At 33.1% G+C, this 27,337-nt stretch overlaps 4 protein-coding genes across 4 annotated transcripts; 3 read left to right on the forward strand and 1 right to left on the reverse strand.

The window, feature by feature from the left end:
- LOC18598039 (probable xyloglucan endotransglucosylase/hydrolase protein 32) lies at positions 3,868-6,051 on the forward strand. The gene is made up of 4 exons (XM_018121957.1): positions 3,868-4,134; positions 4,270-4,370; positions 4,522-4,739; positions 5,313-6,051. Exons 1-4 carry the CDS (start codon positions 3,939-3,941, stop codon positions 5,677-5,679), a joined length of 882 nt encoding a protein of 293 aa, XP_017977446.1. The 5' UTR covers positions 3,868-3,938; the 3' UTR covers positions 5,680-6,051.
- On the reverse strand, positions 7,350-13,904 carry LOC18598040 (E3 ubiquitin-protein ligase RFWD3). Its single transcript, XM_007027380.2, has 13 exons — positions 13,479-13,904; positions 13,007-13,082; positions 12,820-12,909; positions 12,659-12,703; positions 12,416-12,538; positions 11,735-11,822; positions 11,457-11,506; positions 10,064-10,174; positions 9,823-9,962; positions 9,698-9,737; positions 8,770-8,832; positions 8,494-8,684; positions 7,350-8,300 (listed from the first exon to the last, which is right to left on the reverse strand). Exons 1-13 carry the CDS (start codon positions 13,874-13,876, stop codon positions 7,814-7,816), a joined length of 1,902 nt encoding a protein of 633 aa, XP_007027442.2. The 5' UTR covers positions 13,877-13,904; the 3' UTR covers positions 7,350-7,813.
- Positions 14,833-17,049, forward strand: LOC18598041 (dual specificity phosphatase Cdc25). Its single transcript, XM_007027382.2, has 3 exons — positions 14,833-15,040; positions 15,149-15,287; positions 16,688-17,049. The coding sequence occupies exons 1-3, from the start codon at positions 14,958-14,960 to the stop codon at positions 16,856-16,858; spliced, it is 393 nt and encodes a 130-aa protein (XP_007027444.1). The 5' UTR covers positions 14,833-14,957; the 3' UTR covers positions 16,859-17,049.
- On the forward strand, positions 17,961-20,931 carry LOC18598042. Its single transcript, XM_007027383.2, has 4 exons — positions 17,961-18,070; positions 18,158-18,235; positions 18,326-18,427; positions 20,640-20,931. The coding sequence occupies exons 1-4, from the start codon at positions 18,068-18,070 to the stop codon at positions 20,718-20,720; spliced, it is 264 nt and encodes an 87-aa protein (XP_007027445.2). The 5' UTR covers positions 17,961-18,067; the 3' UTR covers positions 20,721-20,931.

Genomic DNA, 27,337 nt, shown 5'->3' on the forward strand with positions numbered 1-27,337 from the left:
ATGTAATGTTTCTTAGGTCAAGTTGGCGAAACTCCCTACTAAAAATGATTAAATAAAAATTCAAATCGAGAGATTGAACAATTTTGTTACACAGATCAATTGTACAAATTAGAATAAGTTTTGACACTTTATTTAATTTGGTGTTTTATTGAAAGACGATGATATAGAATTTCACTGTTTTGTACATAATGATCAAATTTTGTATATAAATAATAGTTTTAATTAATTTTTAACATATTATTAATTTTCTAATTAAATTCTATCAATTTATTGATTTTGATTTTTAAATTAATTTTCATTTAATTGTTTTTTTTTTAAACCTTACAAACTTTAGCTAATTAACTTTATATTTAATTGTGTTGTTGGATCATCAGAATCATTTTTTGTGTTAAAGACTTTGAATAATGTCTTTGCTTTTGATTTGATACTTAATTCGTACGTATTAAATCTACACTCTTGCCTTTGATTTTTTTTAAAAAAAAACTTTATCTAAGTTTTGTCTCATATTAAGGCAGGTGGTGATTAATGATGATTATGAGTATATTTTCCTTATTTGTACATTTGATGGCTGGATTACACATATATAAAGGAATGAGATTAGGTCCATCTTTGTTTTTATTTAGCTATATATATATATATGACAATAAGATAGTATAATACATGCAAATGTATGACCAATTGCTTGTTACGTCTTATCTATATGTATCATTTAAAAATTAATACCATGCCATACATGAAACCATGTTTTATATTATAATACAAACCCAATCATTAAATAAAAAACACATAAGTTAATTAGATAGTGGAAAAAACGGATAAAGAATCTAAAGTAAGCTTCTGTTTCTTTACCAATTTTAGCATTTGCCTTTCACATTAAATTAAGATTTTCTTGTAAAGTAAAAAATTAATCGCATGAAATAAAATAATTTTAATAAAAAAAAGTAAGTAATCGTATCGTATATTAGTTTAATGTGGGACTCAAATGCTATAGTAATTATTTTTTTGGTTATAGCACATAACTAGAATAGTAGCGGAAGGTAACGGTCATCACTTCTTAATTTTTTATTATATATATATATATTTTTATTATTTTTATAATTATTTTTTAATTTTTTTTCGTACAAAACGATAGATTCTTCACTTGGAGAAAAATTGTTATAAAAGTCGTAATCAAATGAAAGCTAAATAATAGAAAAAGAACGGAAAAGACAGGCAATGGAATCTAAACTTATGCTAAGTTACTTAAACAATAAAAGAAAAAGAAAAAAAAAACCTGACCTAAGTCCTTAGATTTATAGGAGGGATGGCCTAAGTTTATGATAAAAATTGCCCATGTCGTACATAAGCATCCTAAATTTGTCGGTGAAATGGGACCCAATTCCCATTGCCAGTCTTTCCAATTTCCTTTGTTTTTCCGATCCAATGCATTGCTCTCTTCCGCCAGCTATTACCGACACAACAGTGGGACTATTCTTTTACTGTGATTTTGTCAGTATTTTCGTCAACAAATGAGGCCTCACAGCAATCAGACCAACTCGCCGAGCACAAGGCCCTGCATTAAGCATTTCCTTTTCTAGTGACCACAAGGCAAAAGAAAGGAAACAATTTTAATTGCAATGGAAATGGAAAAGGGTCGATCTTAAAAGTCAGAAATTGATGACGACGACAGGCTATCTAGCTAGTCGATGCTTTAGCTTTGGGAGATCCTTTAAACTTCATGTGGCATTGTCTGTCGTTAAGTTCCCTCCGCCCTATGTTCTTCATGTTTAATACTCGAATTTCCATTTCCTAAACTGTTGCCACAGTTAACTTGACTTATGTTATTGCTTTCCAACGACATATTGTCCTTTGAATTTGAGAATTTTATGGTTGGACTTGGTTTGATATTTCTTCAAGTGTGACAATTATCATCATTGCTCTTTTTTTTTTTTCAAGGAAATCCCATTTTGTACAAACATTTTTGGACCTCTTCCATGTCTATTTTATCAGAAATTAACATTTCTTTTGACTTTTTTTGTCCCCTTTTCATAAGAGTAATAACTGTAGGTCGATGAAGGGAGCTGCATTTCCAGACTGTGCATTTGACAGAACAAAAAAAAAAAAGAAAAGAGTCATATATTTGTTGAGCCCAATGGTCCACCAAATCAAAATTTTGATCATAAAAGCAGCTGAGAAAGCTCACAATAAAGACAAGCCAAATTAAATAGCTTTGATCCGTAAGCATGCATCCACGTGGGACAACCAGATTTATGTGTTGCTGTTTCAACAGCAAAAAAAAAAAAATCTGAACTTTTGGTATTGTTTAATACTTATAAGATCTAAATTTTTGTTATATGATCCCCTATGCTGTTGGCACATGCATATATATGCAAAGCAGCACATTTTTTGGACCACCTTTCATTGCATTATATTTTTGTACTAATATGGGTATTTTCAGTGTTACAAGAGTCAATGAACCTAGATCCATCCAACCACAAACGATACTGGATACTGGTCCTGAATGGAAAGACACGTAGATTGTTGGCGGTGAGATAATCCTGAGTTTGAATCTTACAATATGATGATGTGATGAAAGGGATTTGTTTTCGAATTGTCACATGCATCTATCTGTGTTATCAGACTGTCGGTAAAAATTAAAACGTGTATGACCTGTATTTACTTTCTTCAGAGACTATGAGAAGTGTGTATGTTTATGGTATATCGTATAGGTACTTGAGATCCTGATTTTTCCTATTATTTATTAGTTTTAAGATTGTTTCAGTCTTTCTTCATCATATATTGAAGAACAATAGACATTATAGAAGGAGCAGAAAACAGTGTCATTATCAATCACTTTAGGCTGATAAAGCAGTCGGTTGCTGTGTTTTTCATTGACATCTATAGACGTAGAAATAGACTAACATGAGGACTGGCTGGCAAAAGACAACTCTACTAGAAAGGATGGGCAGTGCCATTTGATTTACTCTTTTGGATTGCAATAAATTAGAAAAAATTGGTGTGGATGAGTATACTCAGCTGCAGTTTCTATGGAGAAACCAATCAGCAATTCAGAAATAATAGTCATCTGAATTCTCAATGAATAACAAGTATAATCAAAATCGAACACAAGGCCCCAGACAAGATAGCTCCTGACCCACTCCATTTAAGAAGTTCAGAGGTTCAAAGAGCACCATTACTCACATTTTCATTCACAAAATTGACTAAATCAGAGTGTGACCCACAGCCAACCTCTACCAGAGCTAGGGACTGCAAGCTAAAAGAAAAAGGAACGGACATATGGGAATGGTAAACAAAAGCCACAAATACACAAAGGCATTTGGGTTAATGCAACAACGTATGCATTGTTGGCTTTAAAGGCTGAGAGACGGATGCATGTAGCTTTTAATGAGAGAAAAGGGATTTAAAGCACAAGATCCTGTGGACACATAGAGCAAAGGAAAACAAAACCAACATTTAAGAGATACCCATCTACCCCTTCTGCATCTTATCGTCTTTTCCATAGCTTTCCAACCATGTAAAGCCAAGTTAACAAGTTCTCTCATAAAGAATGGGATGGAAAGTAGCTGTGACGGGGAAAAAACCTTTGTATGTACTTTTCTACTTTGTTACCAGGACTATTATTTTTGATACTATGCGAATATGACCCCTTTAAACATGCTTTAACCCATAATTTTTGAGAAACCTGTTTGAGTTTTTTGTGCAGTGTTGAGTGCCTACCCTCCATCAGCTTCCTCATTCGCTCTGCCCATTGGGGACCCACTAGTCCTCTTTTTTTTTGTTGGATCAAAACTGTACTGCCATACTCTTCCTCCACGCACACTCTTGTCCCATTGCTTTCTCTCTCTCACAAGTCACACCCAGCATTTATACACTCCCAATCATTCTACTTTCCTCATTGAGTTTCCTTTCTCTCATCTTGGCTTTCCTCTACATTCCTCATGGCTCTCTTTCTCTCACTTCTCCTCATTCTAATGTTTCCCTCAACCAATGCTGACTGGCCACCTTCTCCTGGCTACTGGCCAAGCTCTAAATTTAGGCCTATGAGCTTTTATAACGGGTTTAGAAATCTTTGGGGTCCTGGCCATCAAAGTGCAGACCAAAATGCATTAACAATCTGGCTTGACAGAACTTCAGGTCTTACTTAGTAGTACTGGCTTATATTAATCAATACCTTTCCTTCGTTTAATTCTTTTTACTAATTTTTTTTTTATGGTGGTAATCAATCTGATCTTTTTTTCCTTATTTTATTGCTTGTATTTGGTTTAACAGGGAGTGGATTCAAGTCAGTTCGCCCTTTTCGTTCTGGCTACTTTGGAGCTTCTATTAAGGTCCAGCCTGGCTACACTGCAGGGGTCATAACAGCTTTCTATGTGAGAATTGATCAACCTATAATTTTTCACTACATTTCCTTTCTTAATGCACAGTTCTAATCCAATATCCAATATCCCCTGAAGCAAAGATTCTTGAAAGTATATTGTTTTCCTGCTGCTCTCTAATCAACAAGAAATGATAAAATGGCAGCTATCAAACAATGAAGCTCATCCAGGATTCCATGATGAAGTGGACATAGAGTTCCTTGGAACTACATTTGGGAAGCCTTATACTTTACAGACCAATGTGTATATTAGAGGGAGTGGAGATGGAAAAATCATTGGAAGGGAGATGAAGTTCCATCTGTGGTTTGATCCAACCCAAGATTTTCATCACTATGCCATTTTTTGGAGTCCTAAAGAGATCATGTAAGTATCCAGAAACCAGACAAATGCTGCAATCTTGGTTATGGACCTTATGGTCAAACTCTACCCTGAATTAATCTGAAATAAGAATGATTGCTTGCCATAATATAATGTCTAATGCTAGAAGTATAATAATAAATATCTTGGGAATTGATGGGGGGTTGGGGAGGATGTAGACTTGTCCCTATTGGCTGTAAAGTATCATTGCTTTTTCAGGTTTAATAATTTAGAACTTGAATAGTGACCATTTTGGTGATTTGCATTCTCAAAATGATAGTGTTCTCACATGATCATGCAGAAAAGTCAGGAGATTATTTTAATCCTTGCATAACATTAATAATTGGTCAAGTGATCTAGACAAGTGAAATATCAATGGAAAAAGTAGATCACATGCACGACATAGGTTTTGTATAATTTGCAAAGATTTATTGGAAGTAGGTAAATAAAGTACGACCTAAAAATGAAACACATTAGTGATAGTATTTGTATTCATTTGCAATAAAGTATATATTTATATTTTATTTCTCCTTTGCCTAAAATGTCTGAATTTATTGATTTATCTGATATTTATTTCAGATTCCTAGTGGATGATGTGCCCATAAGAAGGTATCCAAAGAAGAGTGCTGCAACATTTCCTCTAAGGCCAATGTGGGTGTATGGTTCAATATGGGATGCCTCATCATGGGCAACTGAAGATGGAAAATACAAAGCTGATTACAGATACCAACCATTTGTTGCAAAGTACACCAATTTCAAAGCCAACGGCTGCTCTGCCTATGCACCGGCATGGTGTCGCCCAGTCTCCGCCTCGCCTTTCCGGTCCGGCGGGCTAACCAGGCAACAATATAGAGCAATGAGATGGGTTCAAAGAAACCATATGGTCTATGACTATTGCAAGGACCCCAAAAGAAACCATGCCTTAACCCCGGAGTGTTGGAGCTAGTGAACTCCTGAAACAGTTTCGATTAGAATTTTTACTTCACTTGTGAATTTTACTAGTTTGTCCGCTTGTTTCTTTGGTGTCTTGAGATGGATCCCACTTGCCAACAATATTGATGCAAGGTTAGTTGAGCGTCCAAGGCTCCAAACAAAGGAAAAAGGAAAAACAGAAGGATTTGTGTATTTTTGTTGTGGTGCTCTCTTGGTGTATATCAGCTTGGAAAAAATACAAAAAGGAAGAAGAAATATATATATATAATAAAAGAGAGCGGGGAGAATGGGATGATGAAGCCAGGGATACACGGGGTCATGGGGTTCGAGTGTGTTGTTTCAATCGTCATTTCTTAATAAAGCAAAAGTTATTCTTTTCATGTTATATTCATTCATATATATATATATATATATAGAATAAAATTTGATTGAATTTCAGTGTCTGAAATGAGTATGTGCCATGAAAGTTGGGGCAGTCCTCCTTTCATAGTCTTGGTTTGGGGGCATACGAAATAGGGTCGATCAAAAGAGACCATGTAAGGATATGATCATTGTTCACAAGGGCGCAAATCCCAAGAATCACTCATGAGTCATGGGGTATCCGAGAAGTACAATAAAAAACAATTTGCCACCAGCAATAGTGTAGGGCAGGCTCATCATACAAGTCAGTAACAACTTGTAAATCGACAGTTTTGATGCCCCAAGTCCAATTCAACTGGCCTCTGACTGTTTCTTTTTCTAGTGATCCTTTGATCCAAAGTAAAAAAGTAGACTAAATCTTTTAGACTGAAAAACGATTTGGCATTATCAGCCAAAACAAGTAGTCAGCTCCAAAGTTTGTTTCTGCAAACTGCAACTCCCAACAGCGCATGTGTTATATGCTTTACTGCAGCTTCAGGACTACAAAGGATAATGGTTGTTATTCTTATGTTTCACTATTGCTCACTATAAGACATGTAGGCCTTGTCACGGCAGCTGACACCTCCTTTTCTTTCAATCAAGCTCGACGAAGATGGAAGAAGATCCCCTATGCTGGGTTGAGGATTTGTTTCAATGCAATTTTCAAACTCAGTTTCAATCAAGAAAGAAGGATAGCAACTCAGCAAAGAATCTAGAACAAGCGTGACACTAACACTCAATAATAGAAATAGCAACTGATAGGAAATATGATTGGAAGAAACATGAATTCGTTGTCTAGATTATGGCAATTAGAGATTCTATGGGCAACAATAATTCAAAGGAAGACCCCATGAGGGCTAAATGGAAGTACGAAACGAATGGGGTCGTTGGTAAGGAGCTTTACAACTCTCAAAAGCTTGTAACGGACTGAAAATGATGGAATGTTCCCAAACCCAAAGTGCGTTGAAGCAAAAGTCTAAGTCCTCTGTTCTTAGAGCCTTTCTTCTTTTGGCATTTCATAATAATTTAATTCATTATGGATTTCTCGTCTTTTTGAGGCCTAGGCAGCCATGCAACAAGAATGGACGATGATGGCCTCCCAATAGCCTCAGACTTCCACTCGAATCCCAGAAAACAAAATGAAAATACTAATCAATTTTAGCCATGTCTTACATTTCAAGTATTCAACCTTGTTGCAGATAGCAGAGACTTTAAGGACTGAATGAATGATGGCCGCCCAGGATCCTTGCTCAGATTGCATCAAAAAAGAAGAAAGAAGGAAAATATCACATAATTGCACAAATTAAGCACATTTGGAAATTAGCAACTATATATAACCAGATTGTTTCTATACATAGCTATTTGGGAAGCTCCTTTCAACTAAACCATATACTGGATGCAACCTATAATACAATATGAGCAAGCTGACAAATAAACAGCGATAACTTGCTTAAAAAGAAAAATGAAATTAGAATAACTACAACAAGATTGAGGTTAAGCCCTATTATTTAGGGGAAATGTAAACCATGCAGGTCAATCATCTCTTGGAACGTTCAGAAACCTGCAATCAAAATCCAGGGCAGTTGGGTTGCAACTATCGTAGCGATAACCCCTCAACCACCAGATGGCCCTAAACCTAGGTATATATTTTCCCACAACCAATCATCACTAGAGATGGTATTCTTTTTGACAGATTCCTGGTTGCCATCCAAAAAGGTAAGAAAACCGTCTGTAGAAATGAAGTTTACCTATTTTAGAGCATGATTGCTGAAAAGTTGCAATATATCCTCACTTAAACAACCGAGTAAACCTCCGTCAAAAGCATGTGAATACTTCACATCATGAATAGGATGCTTTGGCAATGTAACACGCTGGACAACAGTAAAGGATGGCAACTTTTGCAAGACCAATTCACCTGTAAGTTCATCCCCTGATGCAAATAAGCACACATGGTTCTCTATGTTCATGATTGTAAATCTTGGCAACCGAACATCATTAACATTGGCACATGTAACCCCCAACTTCTGATAAGAGTTGCTTCCAGCTCTCTTCAAATGAACATGGGAACCCTGTACCCCTTGCCCAGTAACAGGAGTCAGTAGAGGTTGAGAAGATGCCATCTCATTTGAAAAGTCAATTCGTGGTCGATATGAAGCAATAATGTCATCACTGTTAGGACAATAAGCAAGAGAAATACACACTCCTTGATTGCCAGTCTCTGAAACCAAAAATGGCCTTCAAAAAAAAAAAATCAACCAAAAGTTTATTAGACAACCTATAAATTGGAGTAATCCACAAACAGTAAGAAGCTATCTACAGTTTGGCCCTAAAACATTGTTAACCTCAAGGAATCAAAAATATCATAATCTTATGATAATATACATGGGAATCATACAACTACATTTCTCAATCAGATGATACAAGTTACCTTTCCTCAGAACCACCAAAGCTCCACTGACATATGCCAACTGAAGATGCTGATAAAATGGCTGTAATACCTGAAGGGATGGTTGAATTATGTAAAGAGTGTACGGTATGAACTGGGTTGCTTGTCAGCCCATTCATAGAATCCATATGCCTTGCAGTTTGGCGCATATCAAACACCAATACTGAGCCATTCTACAACAAGGGTAAAACATCAAAAAATTAGTTCACTCTACATAGATTCAACCAGATTAAGGAAAACAAGCTCAGTGTTGGAAACCTGTAGTCCAGCATATATTTGATGTGAACTGTTGAGATCCCATGAACATGACCAAGCAGCAGCCTGAAAGCCCAATGTCAATACTATAAAAATTTAACAACCATAAAGCAAGATTTCCTGTTCTTAAAGTGACAATGAGGATAGCTTGCCATAAGAAAAAGAAAAAGGAATACTATATTGACAATATTTGCAACTTGAAAGGGCTTAAAAATATCCTTGATACGTATGAATCAGTACAAACAAGTAGCAGAAACATGCCTCAGAACAGAAAAAAATAAAAAACACTAGTTCTTACCCACTGAAGCAAGGATGAAGAAACCATGCAATAAGTATTTTTAATCGAACTTACACATTCCTACTCATGAAACATGTGACAAATTTCAAGAAAGGATTTATCTTTTAAAGAGTTGAACAGTGCTTCATCTAGTTCAGTTATTCAAATCACTACCTTTTTACCATAGTTGCTTTCCTATAAACATTTTCTTTATCTATCAGTTTAACACCATCATCTGCATGCAAGCATGCTCACAAAAGTGAGCATTTTATGCATTGCCAAAAAATCTGAAGGCAACTTAAATATCATCAGGCAATTTATATGCTCCAGGCAAGAACACTTATTCGAATTCACAAGCATGCTCACAAAAAGTGAGCATTTTATGCATTGCCAAAAAATCTGAAGGCAACTTAAATATCATCAGGCAATTTATACTCTCCAGGCAAGAACACTTATTCGAATTCACAATTATAAATGCTAATATATCATTCTTTTCCATAATTATCACAATATAAGTAAATATGCTCTGGCTGAGCAAAAAAAAAGTAAATATGCTCCATTAAGGGGAAGAACACACGAGAGTCAGAAGAATTCTCAACCTAATCAATAACTTGAATCAGTAAATGAATTTTAACTGATGGAAGGACTTTTTACCGGTAGATCATAGGCAAGAATAACATTGTTGCTTTCTGTGCTGCAACAAAATGAGTGATTAAGTCAATTTAGGCAACATGGGGAACAAAATACGGATGAATTTTCAAGGCTAAGCACGGTGCCACCTGAGAACTGATAATTTCTTTCCTAAGGAAGCTAAAAGCGCCAAGCTACCATCTGATGGGCAAATGTGCAAATCCCTTACTGCTTTTGTACCAAAAGGCAATGAAATGTCTTCTCTCTCATATGGAGCTACTAAGCTCATCTGCAAGCCAATGTTTAGAAATTCTATAAGAGTCATTCTTTGGCAGAAATTGAAGTAGTGATAATGTAGTCACATTCCATGTTGAAGCTCAGAAACTTTACTTTAGTAAGAAAATGTGTTCCACCCAACCCTTGCAATCTTCGTGCTATTAATAAATTTTTGCTGGAAGCGTCTACATCAAATAGCCGTGCACCATCCACCCTCAGTTCTTTCTGCAAGAAACAATAAGATATATGTTACATGGCAAGAAGAAGAAAGAAATTGGACTGGGAGGGAACAGTTAAGGAAAGAAGAAAAATTTTTTTAACTAAAATAAATCAAATTGCAATTTTGATATAAAAGTATCAAGTAAGATGCCAAATATTACAAACGCCCAGTCCATGTTTTAACCAGAACAAGAAAGATTAAAGTGTAACTCTTTTAAAATAAAAATAAGACTTTAGGTTCAGATTTCCAAAACCATGTGATTTCAGGTATAATGTTTCTATATGAAAGTCCTAAAAAGAGTGAATGTGAGAGAGACGTTATAAAGAAATGTTATAAAACAAATTAGAAATAGAAACAAAGTGAAAAATGAAACAACTTTTGAGAACTTTGACAAAAGTATGGAAAATTTTTAAAAAGCTATATCAACGTAATGGTAAATGCAATGCATGTATTCACACATAAATAGACCTGGCAATTCGTGTTTTTATGTCTTAAACGTGTCAGATACGTTTAGACACGAAACACGTTAAGCCTAAACACGAACACGACATGTTTAATATTCATGTCTTAAATTTAAAATATGTACACGTATACGTTTAATACACGTGTAACACGACACGACACGATTAACACGTTTTACACGTTTATTAAACGTGTCAATATACGACACGACACGATTAATAATACGTTTAACACGATTAACATGTTTAACACGATTAACACGTTTAACACGATTAAATAAAAATATTTATAATTAAATATAATTTTATTATTTAAATTTAAAATTTATAATTATAAAAATAATTATAACAAAATAATAATAATAATAATAACATCAAATATAATAAAATTTAATATAAATAACATATATAAAATTCATTATCATATATAAAGTTAAAATACACATCAAATAATTATTAAAAATTATTTATATAAGGTTAAAATAGTAGTTAACTATTAATGTTTAATAGGTTAATAAACGTGTAATGTTTACACGTTTAAACACAATAACACGATTAAGTAAACGTGTTTAAACGTGTCTTAAACATGTTTGTCATGTCTGACACGTTAAGGATAAACCCAAAACCTGTTTAACCCGTGTCTTCTCGTGTCGTGTTAACGTGTCGTGTCCAAAATTGCCAGGTCTACACATAAATATGAAAAAAAAATAACTGTCTGCAAATTCAAGAAAACTCCAATTGGTGTTTCATGGCTAAGCTAGTAAGTCACACACATTTAAGTGTGTCATCAAAAGAAAGAGGGAGGCATGAAAGGAGAGAGAAATACCTGAAATATGAAAGGTCCTTGCTCATTGAACTCTGAGCCTAGGTTGTGCCCTACAGAAAAGGATGAATATTATACCAGAATTGATGAAAAAAGGATGGTGGTTTTTTTTCTCTGCGGTATCACGAAAAGCACTAATCCTTGAAGGAATGCAAATGACACAATCATAAAAGTTTCTTTGAAGATGAATATAATAATCTAATGGTTATAGATTCAAATATAAAGATCTTTAATCTTATAAGATTGTCTCTTCCTCAGAAGAAAGGCAGAAAAAGGATTACCTAGAGGTACTTGAAGGCCTCTGATTGAAGGTGCACATCCAAATGTCCTACTCTGCACATCTATTAAGTGCTCCAAATACTTTGTTTTCTGCAAAGCCAAAAAGTTCAAGATAACAAACTAATACGATTAATATTTTAAGAAAAAGGTCAACCTGCAAAACATATGAATTATATGTATCTAGCACCCAAAGAAAGTTCAGGGCTTTCAAAATTTTATTTCTAATTCCATCACAACATTTGAAAACAGTTAATAAAAAAGGTTGGAAATTTCAAAATCAATATTACTATCTATAATATTTCCTCAAACTCTGAACCATACACAAAATTGTGGCCGTAAAAACATGTATACAACTGACAGCACTAGTTGCTGTAAATGTGAGATTTCAACTGCAACATGGCTAGTGAGGCAAGCTTAAGCTTGAGGATATGACACCTATTGCAAAAAACAAAGCACAGAAAAAAGTGCTAGAGAAGTAGAGAACTTAAGCAACAAATGTATTGCAATGAAAATGCAAGAGCTGAGACATACATCAAAGATTTAGTGAAAACAGCACAACTAGCAATCATTGCAGATAAGCCAAAAATAAGGTGTACTGAATAAACAAATTCAACAAGACATGGTAGTTTCAAGAAAATGTACAAGGAAACAACAAAAGTCAATAGCATTTTCAACCAACATGCCTCTTTAAGCTGGTGAACTTCCTGTTGTAATGCAGCTTCTCTCTTTTGCCATTCAGCTTCACTCTTTTGCCATTCAGCTTCTCTCTTTTGCCATTCAGTTTCTTTCTTACTCAAAACAGCACTCTACAAATTTCTTTTTTTGAATACGATCAGCAGGATTCATAAAATGGAATGATACAAAACAATACCAAGATAAAAGACATCTTTTTCTCACTTCTTCTTTATCCAGGAAAAAATTCTTACCGTCTTTTCAAGAGAAATGCTATTAGCTTCAAGAGATCGAATTCTCTGTGCGCGCCCCCAAACCCCCCAAAAAAAAAAACAGAAAGAAATGGAAACCATTACTCTTAGACTCTTGGTGTGATTCTTCAAAAAATTATCAATTATCTGAAATTTATTAAGACCTTTTGTGATTCTCCATCAATTGCAACAACCCGTGATGCAAACAATTTCCTTACATCCTTTAACGTGCATTTCCTGTTGCATTGAGGACACTGAAGAAAAAAATATGAAAGAAACAAGAATGTCAAACAAAAATATGATCAGTCCTGAGATTCAGAAATTATACCATGGTTTGATGTTAAAGACTACCTTTCTTGAAGTTCCACGTTGCTGTAACCATTTATGGATGCACGAAAAACCATATATGTGCCCACAAGGAAGACAACTACGGCCAAAACAGTTTGAAGATTGATAAGTTCCAAAATTTCATATTAAAAAAAAAAACACCATCTTTTATCTTCTATTACTAGAACACATACAACAATACAATCTACAATTGCTTAAGCTATAATGTAATACATGTAAAATTGCAATTTATTTTTTATCAAAGCAAAGTCATATTTTGTTATCCAAAGAGGTTAAAGTTTTCATTTTTTAATTATACAAATTAAGTTTTTTTTTTTTGTATCAACACCTGATTTTACTTCGGAAAGCAACAATAAAAACACTAAATTAACGACTACAAACAAAGGAACTCATAATTTGGCGCCAACAAGCGAAAACCGAAGCCAATTTCAAGTAAAACCGTAGAATTCAAAGAGAATTAGTGAAATGTACGGACCAAACATGATGGTCACCGGTTGTAGTCCAAGCTTCCATACAGATAGAACAAAACAAGCCCTCGATGTCCCCGCGATTCCATTCGTTACCTTGAGAATTTTCTCCATACTCTCCCGCACTCAAACAAACCCTCCCTTCTCCTCCTTTCTTTCCCTCTTTGCTGGATAAAAACCTAGGCCACTCCGTCACCGGAATGAACTCTTCTCCCCCTCCTCCTTCTTCTTCGGAATCTTCTTCGTCTTCTTCTGCTTCTGGTTCGGTTCCATCTTCCGATTCTTGATCGCCTACAATGTCGACGTTAGAATAAGGGTTTGACATTTTGGGATTGTGGATTAAACCATTAAGGAGGGAATTGGAAGGAAGAAAAAGAAACGATAGGGAAAACAAACGGCAATACATTCAGTGAGTCGATGAGTAAAGTATTGGCTTTCTTTTTATAAAATTAATAAATTAAATTGAGTGAGAAATATTATGAATTTTTTTTGCACGAATAATATCAGATTTTTTTGTCAAATTGTAAACCGAAATTTAATTGAAATCCGAAATAGTGTCACAGGTTAAAATTTAAACCAAATAACATGTATCATTTAAGTAAATTTATTAATCACAAATTTACCTTAACAATCTAAAAAATATATGGTAAAAGATTCATATTTGTATATTTAAAATTTATCTTATTTTTAACTCAAAAGATATATCTAATAAGTGATGGAAAACTCATATTTATATACCTAAAACTCATTCAATCTCTTATTAATGTAAGAGCCGTAACTAATAGCATAATTAAAAATAAAAAAAATAAAAAAAAGTATCATATGATTTTAGGAAGAACAATTTGTGTTATAATACTTAATTATTTATTTTTTACAAAAATTTTTTGATATTGTTAAAAATGAAATGATTAAAATATGATTAATTTTATTTATAATATTAATAATAAAATAATTTTTAAAAAAATCTTTAAAAAAGTTAAAGGTATAAAGAAAAAAAATGAAAAAAACCATAAGATAATAAAATATCAAATTTATTTTACTTTGAATTATAAAATATTTTCCAGTAATTTATCCTTAAAAAATATTTTATTAAAAATTAGTTAATATTTTAGCTTTATAGATATAGTTATCTGTCTTGTGAGAAAAAAATTAGAGGAAATTATATTCTACATTTAATTGTAAATGAATTCATTTATTTATTTATTTATTATTGTTGTCATTGAAATTTTTTTTTATTTTTATAAGAAGGAAAATAAAATTAAAATCACAAAGATTTTAATGAAAGAAAGTCGGCCAAACAAAGCCTAGTGCTGATGTCACGGCCCAAGAGTTTACTAGGCCCAAGATGCGCTTAAATCTAACGACCAAATCAAAGGTAAGAAGTCGTCCGTTGCTTTACAGTATCGGATTCTCCGCTCCCATACAAATCTAACTGGCTCTCTTCCGGACAAGATCGACAGACCCAAGCAAAGATTCTGGCAAAGCGAATGGCTAAGACCATCTCCTACATAACTGGCTCTCAACTCCTCTCCCTTAATCCCCATCCCAATATTGCCATCATAGATGTCAGGTTCACTTCTTTTTCTTCTTTTTTTGCAGTATTAAGATTTTGTTGGATTATTGGGGAAGGTATCAATGTTGGGTTTTTATGTTTTTTGTGGGAAATTATTAATTTAAGGGACGATGAAAGGAGTTATGATGGGCATATAGCTGGGTCTTTGCACTATGCCAGTGACACTTTCACTAATAAGATCTCCAATCTTATTCAAGATGTCAAAGGAAAAGATACTCTTGTTTTCCATTGTGCCTTAAGCCAGGTACTTTCTTCATGCTGTTCTGCTGGAAATTCCTTCTTCTTTTTTTGTTGTATCAAATTCCCTCTGTATCCTTTGTGGACATCTGTCACCACTCATCATTATGTATATTTGTAGCTAAGTTTCATATATTGATAGATTTCAAGGTAGTTATGGGTTAAGATGTGAAATCTAGCTTAGTTGCACATAGATATTACGATATAATACCAGCATTTAGCAGAAAGAGCAAGTACAACATCTGGGTCGACCTACAACTCAATTTTCTCTAGCGAAATTGTGCTTTGGAAATTGTAGAGTTGGTTGAGTAGCCTATGCCCTAGTAAATAGTTATCGATTGTACCTTGGTTTATTGGGAAATTCATATGGGTTTCTGCAGGTAGATTTGTTTACTGCAATTGAAAGTTGGCTGTCCTAATTCTTTGGCTTGCACTTGCTTCTTGTCCCGAAACTTCCAAGTCAGCATTTAAGATTGTTTCCCCTTATGCTTACCTCCTTCAGGATGATAGTGTCAGCATCAGACTGATGTTTTAGGCTTGGATTAAAATAACCATTTTACCGTCTTTGTGGAAGTAAATCTTTCTGTTCGGATAAGGCTCATAGAGTAAAACAGCAGGTTCATCAGCATGGATAAAACTATGTAAAATTAAATGGTCTATGGTCTCTCCACAGTTGCTCTTCAAGGCTCAAGCATCACTTGCCTCAAACACTTGTATTTTAGTGTGTTTCATGCTGGTCATGGTTCTTTTGGAAAAGACTTCTATTCTATGGAGTCTGGACTGTCCTTTTCACTTATTCAATTTTCTATGGTTGGCAGATAATTGAGTGGCCTATGCTTGAGCTTAAAGCTGTTTCCTGTTACCCTGCATAGATGGGTTTTTTTAGTTGTTTGAATTTTTTGAGTCTTTCGGAATTGCAGCTTGTGTTTATCAAAGAATTAAATAGCCAGAGGGCCCAGTTAAACCCAATTAACTCAAGCAGTTCTCTACATTTGTAATAAGTCTCATCACCATTTTTATGACTGTGTTGAACCTCTTTAAACTGGAACTGTGTTCATCTTCTACCTGAATGAAACGTTCTTTTTAGACTCTTCCTTTCTTTCGCCTTCTTGCATAAAGTCATCTGTTCATAGAAGTCATTCTGTAATTGCTATCAAATAGACAATGTAATCATCAGGTGCATGCCTTTCATGCCAACACTTGGATCCCTCAGTTGGCAGGCATTATATTGGAATTTTAAATAACTGGTTTGCATGATCCTTTGAAATTAATCTCTTATTCTCACCCCATGTTGTTGATCATCTCGTTGTCCCATAAGCAGATGCTAGATGCTTAAATATTGAATGGTTCGTTTCCATGATATAGGTATTGTATAACCCTGTATATGTATTGTGGATGGTTTTGCAGGTTCGTGGCCCAACTTGTGCACGGAGGTTTGCCAATTATCTAGAGGAAATGAAGGAAGATGTCGGAATCAAGAACATTTTGGTTTTGGAGCGCGGCTTCAATGGCTGGGAAGCTTCTGGTAGACCTGTTTGTCGCTGCACTGATGTCCCTTGCAAGGGCGAGTGTGCTTAGTCATCTACTAGAACTCATTCTGGCCAAGAAGGAAGCAAAAGCATATCATCTTATTATTACCAACCATTTACCCATTTACACTCTCTGCTTGAAAACATCTGAATGATGATGTCTAATGTATACTTCAATGGAGATATAATGTGCAAATATATTACTGCTTTGGTTTCTACCAAAACTTGGATTCCCTTTAATATTTTGTGCAAGATAAGTTATTTCCGGAGATATAAGAAAATGAAAAAATAATTTTGGCATAATACTTGGAAAAGTTTTTAAAGTTTTTATTTTTTTTATGTTTAATCAATTTGTTTAAAAAAGTTAAATCACTAATTAGTATTATTTAAAAATCATTTGTTATGACATTAATGTGGTATGTTGATGTGTCATGATAATTAATAATGTGATAGAATGATGTGATATGATGGTAAGAATTCATGATATGTTTCATATAAAATAGTAAATGATATTTTAATTAATAATAATAAATCAATCTTTGATTATAAAAATTTATTAAATTAAAATAAAAAACGTGAATTTAATTAAACATAATAAATTTTTTTAAAATAATTTAAAAATTTTTTTAAAAAAATTATGTCATTAATTTTTAAAGAGTTTAATGAATTAAAATTCTTCAATATTATGACAAGCTTTCGCTATTCAAAGGTCATTTTACTTCACCTCAGTTTTCATCTCAATATTTAGCTCAATTAACTCAATGATTGATACAAGATTTTACTTAAAAAATAAAATTTTAATTTCTTTTCTTTCTCTCGGAAATATCACTTTATAAGTGATATAAGCTTTAGAAATAATATGAATTAAAATCTCGAATCATATTTTTAATAAATAAAAAACAACTTTTAAGTAAAATTTAAATTGGTTTTGTAGATATATTAAATGCAAATATAATTTCTGATTATGAATATTTGTAAATGTTTCGCATGTATTAATGTTACGATATTAATTTTATCTTATTTTTGCAAAAATTAATATTAATAAAAAAATGAATTAAAAATATTTTGCTTTGTTGGTTGGGAGCCTGATCCGACCCGCCATTTGCAACCTCTCTTCCGGATCTAACTACCTAGCAGAACCCGCCCGTTTCGTAAATCAGTTGGAATATAAAGTCATAGAACAAACGTTGAAAACTGCATCTGAATTTCGAAGAGCAGAAAAAGGGAATCAAAAGCTTCCGAAGAGAAAATTTGAAAGATGGTAAATTGGAACAACCCATTTCAAATCGATTCTTTTTTCTCCTTATTCTACGCTCAAAATTATAATTCCAATTTTTCATTTTTCCAGGTTTGCATCGCTTGTCTATTGCCACTCTTCCTCGTCCCGATCGTGAATATTTTGCCTCTCCTTTTCCATTACATAATGGTAAAATTATTTAACTTTTCAATCATCTTTTTTTTTATTTGATTAGTTAATATCTGTTTAATTAATTTCTTTTTTTTTTGGGCGGTTCAGGGTAAAATTTACAAGCTTTTTGGATGGGAATACCGGAAACCGGAGAGGGCACCTCCGGCGTGTCCGTATAAACCGGCTGCAAAGATGGAAAACGTTAGAAAAGTGAGTGATTAATTGCCTGCTTAAATTATGTGTTTGCTTTTTTTTAAATTTTTATTGAATTATTAATACAAAGTTTGCTCTGAAGTTTTTTTTTTTATTATTATCTATTGATTCATTGTCATGACCGGATGAAATTCTGGTCCTTGAGGTAGTCAGAGTTTGTTAGGTTTTGAAACCATGGTTTTAATTAGTTGAAAAATAAAGCAATGGAGGCTAAATGATGTGCATATGCTTAAGCACAACCTTTTTGTTTTTCTAAAATTGTGTGAAAGAAGTGTTAGGGAATATCGATTTAAAATTATTTCCAATGGGTAGATTAATGGACCTAGAAGTTCAATGACTAATTTGGCCATGACTGAAGGGCTATACCTTGGTGGTATAGCTTTTATTTTGAACAAGGCCTAAATGGGTGGTTAATATGTTAATCAACTTTATTTGTATTCGTTATTGTGATGAGTGTGGAGCTTGTGCATTGGACTAGCATATGATCTAGCTCAGGAAGTTTAAACTGGTTTGCTTCCTAGCCTCGTACCTTATGTTTAGGATTTTGGAGGGATAGGGGTGTAGAGGATACGAGGATGGAGAGGATAGGGAAAGAAGAAAGGGAAATAAGGAAAATGCATTTCTCTCCTTAATTGGTCAGAGTGGACAGGAGATGAGAGTGTAAAGTAACTCTAATACCACTTTTCACAGGCCGGCAACTTAAGTGCTCTTGCTGTGTGACCTTAGGCACCTTCCATACTTATGATAGCCTAAGTCAGCCTAAACCACTTCTCACTCCAAGGAATGGACCCAAACAAGAGAAATGCGTAACTAAGTAAGCAAGAACGAGAGTGAGGCAAAGAGAGTTTGTATTCACAATATGAACAACCAATGTGCAAGAGAAGTAACCCACACACTATCTCCGATGGATCAGAACCCCTTTTATAGCCACAGGGTCCCCTACAACGGTTAGAAGTCTTGAACCTCAAATTTAAATGGCCCCCAACAGCCGCCAATGAATTCTGGTGGGCCAGGAGGCTCTTCTAGTTGTTGGAACAGTGTTCTGATCAGTCTGCCCCTCGACTAGCTGTTGCACGGTGCCTACGTAGGGGTAGCTGGCTGGCTTGGCCCCCTGGCCTTCTTTCCTGCTGCCTGGTGAAAACTCCCCTAGGCCTGGCCGAACTTGCAGGCCATAACATTCTTCCCCACTCAGTCCAGCAACACCCTTGTTGCTAGGACATTGTTGCCCCCTTCTCTGCGCTCCACACATTGTGTCTCCGTGCATTTGCCTCGGGCCTGCTGACCTTGTGTGCTGTTGCTTGATTTGGAAAATTGTTTAAACCCTTCTTTTATTCCTCCCACCCCAAATATCTCAAGTTGAGAGAAACCAAAGCTGTGAGCCTTAGAGGGATTTAGAAGAATAGTCAGAAGTAACTCTGTTGCAAAAAATGATGACTCTCATGGGTTGTCATGTAAAGTAGTTGGGGATTTATTCTATCTATGGTATTGTTGTTTTCTCTCCATGAGAGACTATTTGGCAAATACAATCCAATTATTAATGGTTTAATAAGAGGTATCTGCTTCTTGGGAGAAAACTTTTTGAATAGTTATGCCTAGTAGAGTTTTTGTTCTCCATTGTCCACCTGGGTTATGTTACTAGTATGGCAAAACTTATTAGGAATTCTGAAATCAAGGTAAGTGGCAGGAATGTAAGATTCCATAAGCAAGGTAAATGTGGGAAAGTTATCTAGTCTCAATTGCAGGAGAAATGTTTGATCATTTGCTTTTTTTTAAAAAAAACAATAAAGCATGTAACATCAGATTCAGTTCATGTTATTTGTGTTTTAGGAAGACTATGATGACAATTACTCTTTTGCACTTAAAAGCGGCATGACACCAATCTTAGTTGTATGGAGTTGGTTCGTGTCAGTCATGTGTAGGATATGCTTATTGTAGCAATCTTAAGCATTCTTATTAGGCCGGTCTTCTTTGCAAACTTATGTTGTACACAAAACATCCAGAAACCGCCAACACTCGAATGCTGTATGTCTTATAAGCTGTTGTCTAAATAATTGTGTTTGAATTCTGGTTTGTGATAGTGGTTCTGGTTGCTGCTGCTCATGTCTTACTGCTGTCCTGGCTTTGGACTCTTCAAACTTCTACTCATTCTGTGCATGTAGGTTTGTTTTATATCCTTCGATTTGGTAAAGGTTTTCCGGTGTTTTGACAGGTTGGGCCAGAAACTGTACCTGGTAGTATACCCGAGTCTAGTTCGAAACCAGTGGAAGTGACAGATGGCAAGCAGGACTGATGCTGAAGTTGGAGTGTTTTCCATTGTATGAAAATCATTCCTTACCATAACAATCCTTCTGAAAATAGACTTGTTAAGCTTGTTGATTTGGAGAAGAAAAAACAAAAATCATGTAGTATGTTTTTATCAGAAGGCAAAACTGATGATATGATAAAGAATGTTTTGATTACCTAAGCTTTAGTGAAAAAACATGCATTTAGAAGCTATGAAATCCGTTTTCCATTTGGCGAAACCTGAAAAATGAAAAAAATATTTCCTCTGATCCTCTTCTGAAAGAGCAGTAGACTCGGTTCCAATGTAGATGACAACAGTAAAAGGGCCGAGGGGTTAAGTCTCTATGATGCCCGGTCCATTAGCCCAAAAGCCAAAAATCGGAGCTGCATGGCCCTGTCAATGGTCCACCATGGCCCATTCAATGTTAAGAATTCGTTGATTATTATAAGAAAAGGAACACAGTAGAGGCTAAGTGGCTAACCTCAACATGGGAAGCGTCACCGGCCTGGTCTATTGTAATGATATGAGATTGTCGGCGAAATTAGCTTATATTATCTTGCTTGAGAAGTAAAATCCTGATTAAATATGGTAGTGGGCCCCCCCTTCTTTCGGTTAACTTGTTTGGACTCTTCATGTGTTTGCCCTCCCAAAGTTTGAAACAATTTTGGGGACTCTCATTTCTTTCTTTCATCTTTCCCTTTCAATTACCAAGCGAATCTACGGCACAGATTCCGTGGGCACCCCTTCCATATTGGAAAAAAATTGATTCCTCATTTTGGTGGCAAATTTTTTTTCTTTGGCTGAAAATGACATCCAATCAATGGTTATAATAGTCTAAATGTGGGCTCTTAATGTGAACTGGATGTCTGGAACCACTTAAAATGGGCCAGAACCCAACTTTTTATTATTTGTTAAAAAATAATATAAAAAAGTTGGACATTACAATCACGAAGTCAGTACCCCCACCTCAAAAGGTTAAAATGTGCAGTAACACAGTCTATAAGTTACCTAAGAACTTATCGTGAGATTGAAACAGCCTAGTATTTCTGTTAAAACGTTTAGTGTAATATTCTATCTCACCGAATTTAACGATGAGGTCACTGTATTTACTTTTTCTTAGAAGTACTTGATGTGGACTGAATTTATTCTTATACCATCTGTCACATGTCAAAAACACAACCAACTGCCAGCTTAGGAGTGGAAAATACATTTCAAAAAACCCAAAACCATATAATCACAAGGTTTATTGCATGCAAAATGTGGGAGCGACAAAAGTGAGTGTAAATCACTGTTGAGAAACTGTAGTTTAAGTGGCCATCTAATAAACAATCATGTGACGTGTTTGACTTCCACCTTACGAAAAACGTAGCAGAACCATGTGAGTAGGTAGGTCAGCAACAACAGCAAATCTTGTGGAGACAACCTAGATATTCGTTGTTTTAAGAAGGAAATTTAGGGCAACTGCCACACGAAGAGTCAATCTGGTCAAAAAGAATTTTGTTCAACCCAACAAATCTTGTAGTCTTGATTGGTTTACTTGGCTGCCAAGGGAAGCTTGGGTTTATATTATTATTATTATTATTATGAGAATAATTTGACAAAACGTTTGTTTTCAAGCGATGGTTCATCTTGTTTGCGATCAAAGTTGGACCTAATTACTTGGAAGAAAGAAAGAAAGAATTTTCAAGTGAGACATGTGTCATGCTTTTCAATAATACATATATATATATGTTGAGTAGGTACTTTAAATTGAGTAACAGCATGGGCTTCCCACGTTTTTAATACTAATATATCAGATTAATTTGTTAAGCAAGAAGATCATCTTAATTATGATAATTTATTCAAAATTATCTTTTATCAATTTTGATTTGATATATATCAGTTCATCACTTTAGTACTTTTATGTTGGGTTAATTAAACATGTTAGCTAAAACCCTATGAAAAAGGGGCAAGACAAGTTGATGTTGTCTACCCTTTCTCTTCATGTGAAGTTGGTCCAAAAGAAGAGAAAAAGTGAAGAGAATGAACAAACTAAGTATCTCAATGCATTTTCTCCGAAGTTCAATGGGAATCTTTATTGTCCACCCACTGCCTAATGAGTCCCCTAAGTCTCACACTGCGCCCAATAAAAATTCACAATCCCACAGTTCTTTATTCCTCAACTTGGTCCCTTTCTTTATCCCATTGTCATTCAAAATTGAATACTCACAAACACTTTCCATGACTCCCACGTAATGTATAGTAACATTTTGTGACTCGAAGGGTAGGTACGAGGCCAAACCATGGGTTTGCAAACTTGTGAAGGTCATTTTCTAATACCACTTGCTAGGCCAACACCCCACTCTCAAATAATATAATCAATCGAGAAACACATGTTTTAAAAGATTTTTCTAAGATGTGATCAAATACGTGGGAGATTTATTGTTAAGAGAACTGTATAGGTATAATTCTTGAAAAAGTTTATAAATTATTTAAAAAAATTTAAACAAATTTTTATTTATCTGTTGTATTCAATCAAACACTTATTTTTTTATCCAATAAATTTTTTAATTAACGATTGACTAATTACTATTAATCAAAATATCATTGATTATTTTATAATATATCAACATGTCACGTTAATATCATGTGACATAAAATGATAAATGTTATTTTGATTACTAACAGTTAATTAATCATTAATTATAAAGATTTATTTGATTCAAAATGAAATTATAAAATGTTATTGAATATAATAAAAAATTTTAAAATTTTAAAATAATTTAAATTTTTTTTAAATATTATGCCAATATCGGAAAACACAGTTAAGGATTGATATTGTGCATTTTTTCCTTTCATTTTCGAATTAAGGTAAACAAGAGGTGTGTTCAAAGCAAGTGGATGATATCCCATCGTTTTCAAACCAATCTTTGGTCGCAAACTCCTTTGTTTTTGGTTTCATCTTCTGATTAAATAAATATTACTTTGTTGTTGGGATTGATAATGTACATATATTGCTTCCACTTGTGCGATGGGGGTTATTGTGGGTCCCAAAATTCTTGGAAATTCAGAAGGGAAAAACGGACTTGGATTGGATTATCACCGCTTTGGTCCCACTGCTCCTGGCTGACTAGGATGTGCTGGTGAGCCACATTTGAAACTTACTGAACTTCTGTTAATTATTATTATTATTACTCAATTTTATAACCTATTTAAGTTCATTTCCACCTGTTTATAAATGTATATAATTAGAACATGTGTCACTTAGTGGTAAAGGTACATTCAATGAGAAAAAGAAGTTCTTGTTTAAAACATAAATTGAATTTTTTTTTTCACTTTTTATCTATTTGGATACAAAATGCATGTGATAGACCAATGAAATATTGTCTCAACGGCAAAGAAGACACTTTTGAAATTTTTAAATCCTCTATTCAAGTCTTACTTAGGTAGATTCAATCAAATTTTATATCGATTTGTATAGTAATTTTTTGGCATAATGTTTTAATTGAATTATTCAAAAAATTTTAATTAAATTGTTATTATTTTATTATATTAAAAGAAGTTTTGATATTTTTTATTTTAAATTAAATAAATTCTTACATTACTTGTTATTTTTTAATTGATATGATGTTGATATGAAAAGTTAAAAAAAATCAAGTGATTATATCATCATGTCACGTTAACATGTTATGTCAGCATATAACGTCAATATCACGTGATATAAAATAATAAGTGATATTTTGACTATCAACAATTATTCAATTGTTAATCGTAAAAGTTTATTTAATTTAAAATAAAAGTATAAGAGTTTGGACGCATACAATAGAAAAATAAAAATTTATTTAAATTTTTTTAAATAATTCAAAAAAATTTTTAATATGATGTCTAAATTTTTTCATAAATATAATTTGTGATACATATGAAAATTATTTTGATTATAATTGAAAATTTTATTCGTAATTGTAATTTCATAAAAAAATGCATGAATAAATATGCATTAAGTGAATAAAATTAAATCCTCATGGTATGTTTTTGGATACTAAAGGGTGCTTACTGGCACCAAGCATTTTAAAAGCTAGAATGATTAAAGAGAAAATCGTAGTTGTTTCTTTTACAAAAGGAGAAGGCAGAAGACAGAGATTCAACGTACAAACTATTAGTCGGTTTGAAACTTTTTTTCGACGTACCGTGAAAGGTGAAATTTAATTATTAATCAAGAATTGGAGTTTAATGTCCGTAGCTTTTTCAAAGTTTATAAAGAACAAATTTGAATTTAATTGAGAGCCCGTTTAGAAGGCCAACTGATACTTTTAAATGTGACCCTTAGTATATATATATATATATATATATATATATATATAATAATAATAATAATATATATATATATTTTACTTTTCATACTTATATTCATTGCAAGTATGATTGAGAAAAAAATATATGTAACTCACACGGGTTTAATTTGGTTATGTGATATAATTGATTAAAGACATGATATTTAAAAAATTTCATGAATTATTTCGAATAATACAAATAAGTTTTTTTTCTTATTATGTTCAATTAAATTTTTATATTTTATTTTAAATCAAATGAGTTTTTATAATTAATGGTTGTTAGTCAAAATCTTACTTATCATTTTATGTCACGTGGTGTTGACATATCATAATAAATAATGAAATGATATATTAATGTGATATGATCATATGATATTTTAATTTCACTTTTACGTCAACATCATATTAATACTACGTGAATATAAAATGATAAATAATATTTTGATTAAAGACAGTTGATTAATTGTTAATCATAAAAGTCTATTTAATTTAAAATAAAAATATAAAAACTTGATTGAATGTAATAAAAGAATAAATTTTTATTTAAATTTTTTAAAAAAATTAAATTTTTTTTCAACATTATACTTGATTAAAATATAATATAAATTTATCGTGTCTAAACTCAATTCTCTTATATTTATATATATATATATATATATATATATATATAAAACAAACTCAATTCTCTAAATAAAGTAGAAAATCAAGTTAAATGAAAATGATATTTATATCTTGTTAAATTGTTTGCAAACCATTAACCCAAAGTGTGAAGTGCCAAGCCAAAGCCTGCTCCCCTGGCTTGGGTAAACGAGTATTTCACCCAAAATATCACCGAACGCTGATTGACTGAAAATTGTGGGGTGGAAAGGCGTGGCGTCATTGCATGGCGTCAAACGTGATCAGCATCTCCCTTTTGTGTGTACACAAAAATAATATCAGACTGGGAGGTGCGAAAGCAACCCTCTTTATAAAGCCCTTTCACTTCCACTGGTTAGCCTGTCCCAATCTTTCCCTCCATCGAAGTGGACACCAAACAATAACTTCACTTTTTTATAAACAAAGTTTAGGAAAAGCTTACTAATAGTTTCTTTTTTTTTGAGCCTTTCCTAACCCCCATGTGGGTTTGGGTCTTTATCACCCCAATTATCAAACCCCTCTCACATAATCCTAGCTGAAGGGACTCGTGGCTCCATGCCCACCGTTTGCTTTGTTCTACTTGTATGAGACAGGCCTTTTTCCTCTTTCTCCTCGGCTATTGATTATTATTAAGCCTATTGAGCTTGATGTGTGCTTAGATGGATTGATCGAGGGATGAGTTGGGAACCCTCCGATGTGAAATTTTGTGCATGAGGATGCTTGCTTTTGTTTGTTGCCACTATAGGACATGATATTGCCATGGAAATTATTAGTAAAATGTTACTAGAGTTACGACAGGCAATACATGTATATTTGCAAGAACAATCTGCAGGACGGCTTAATAAGTTTAAATGTTTTAAAATTAAATATTTAAATAAAGTTTTTTTATTGAAATTAAAAAAAATAATTAAAATTTTATTCTTTTAGTATTTTTGAAATGTAAAATTTTTAATTAATTTTTTATTTTATAAATTAAAAAAATTAGTTTTATATATATAAAAAATAACTTTTGAAAATCATTAAATATATATTACTGTTAATTAAATGAAAATAGAAAAAATAATTGAGAATTAATAGTATTATGGAATTAGAAAGTGATAAAAAATTTAGATTTATTAAGCACATAATTATAGAATTGAGAGAATATGTCATTTTATTAATTATCTTGATTTTTACATATTTTTAATGAAAAATGAGATAAATAATTGAGAATTAATAAAGATATAAGAATTAATTTAATAAGTAGTTATTTTATTAATTATTTAATTTTTATATATGTTTAATATAATTAATTATATTATTATAAAATTATGAAGTCTATTGAAAATTGAAACCTAAAGCAAGAACTTTGGTAGCTTTACACCATAGTCGACCCTGGCAATAAGTAAGCAATTGAAATTGAAAATACGTACTAGATAATGGTGTTTAGATATTTCCAAATTATAGGAGGAAGCATAAGAGAAATAAGTATAATTGATAAAACCATTAGTAGGAATACAATTTACTAGTCATTTTACTATTTAATAATTCATGTCTCAATCTTGAAAATTATGTTTGTCCCACCCATGTTAGGATCTTATTTCTTGTTTTCTTTGTTAAAGTTTATTAAACCACGAGATTTATCATTTTCATTATTATTTTTTTTTCATTTTTTAGACGTGTCGATTGACCATAGTT

This window comes from Theobroma cacao, chromosome 5 (genome assembly GCF_000208745.1).
Source record: "Theobroma cacao cultivar B97-61/B2 chromosome 5, Criollo_cocoa_genome_V2, whole genome shotgun sequence".
Lineage (NCBI taxonomy): Eukaryota > Viridiplantae > Streptophyta > Magnoliopsida > Malvales > Malvaceae > Theobroma > Theobroma cacao.

Excerpts from the sequence above, each read along its gene's own strand:
- LOC18598039 (XM_018121957.1), top strand. The coding sequence starts at position 3,939 with ATGGCTCTCTTTCTCTCACTTCTCCTCATTCTAATGTTTCCCTCAACC. Across the intron at positions 4,371-4,521 it reads GGGTCATAACAGCTTTCTAT|CTATCAAACAATGAAGCTCA; the intron begins GTGAGAATTGAT and ends ATAAAATGGCAG. Across the intron at positions 4,740-5,312 it reads TGGAGTCCTAAAGAGATCAT|ATTCCTAGTGGATGATGTGC; the intron begins GTAAGTATCCAG and ends TATTTATTTCAG.
- LOC18598042 (XM_007027383.2), top strand. Across the intron at positions 18,236-18,325 it reads TCCTTTTCCATTACATAATG|GGTAAAATTTACAAGCTTTT; the intron begins GTAAAATTATTT and ends TGGGCGGTTCAG. Across the intron at positions 18,428-20,639 it reads AGATGGAAAACGTTAGAAAA|GTTGGGCCAGAAACTGTACC; the intron begins GTGAGTGATTAA and ends GTGTTTTGACAG.
- LOC18598040 (XM_007027380.2), bottom strand. The coding sequence starts at position 13,876 with ATGTATTGCCGTTTGTTTTCCCTATCGTTTCTTTTTCTTCCTTCCAAT. Across the intron at positions 12,539-12,658 it reads GCATTTCTCTTGAAAAGACG|AGTGCTGTTTTGAGTAAGAA; the intron begins GTAAGAATTTTT and ends AGAAATTTGTAG. Across the intron at positions 11,823-12,415 it reads AAGTTCACCAGCTTAAAGAG|AAAACAAAGTATTTGGAGCA; the intron begins GCATGTTGGTTG and ends TTGGCTTTGCAG.
- LOC18598041 (XM_007027382.2), top strand. The coding sequence starts at position 14,958 with ATGGCTAAGACCATCTCCTACATAACTGGCTCTCAACTCCTCTCCCTT. Across the intron at positions 15,041-15,148 it reads ATTGCCATCATAGATGTCAG|GGACGATGAAAGGAGTTATG; the intron begins GTTCACTTCTTT and ends TATTAATTTAAG. Across the intron at positions 15,288-16,687 it reads TCCATTGTGCCTTAAGCCAG|GTTCGTGGCCCAACTTGTGC; the intron begins GTACTTTCTTCA and ends ATGGTTTTGCAG.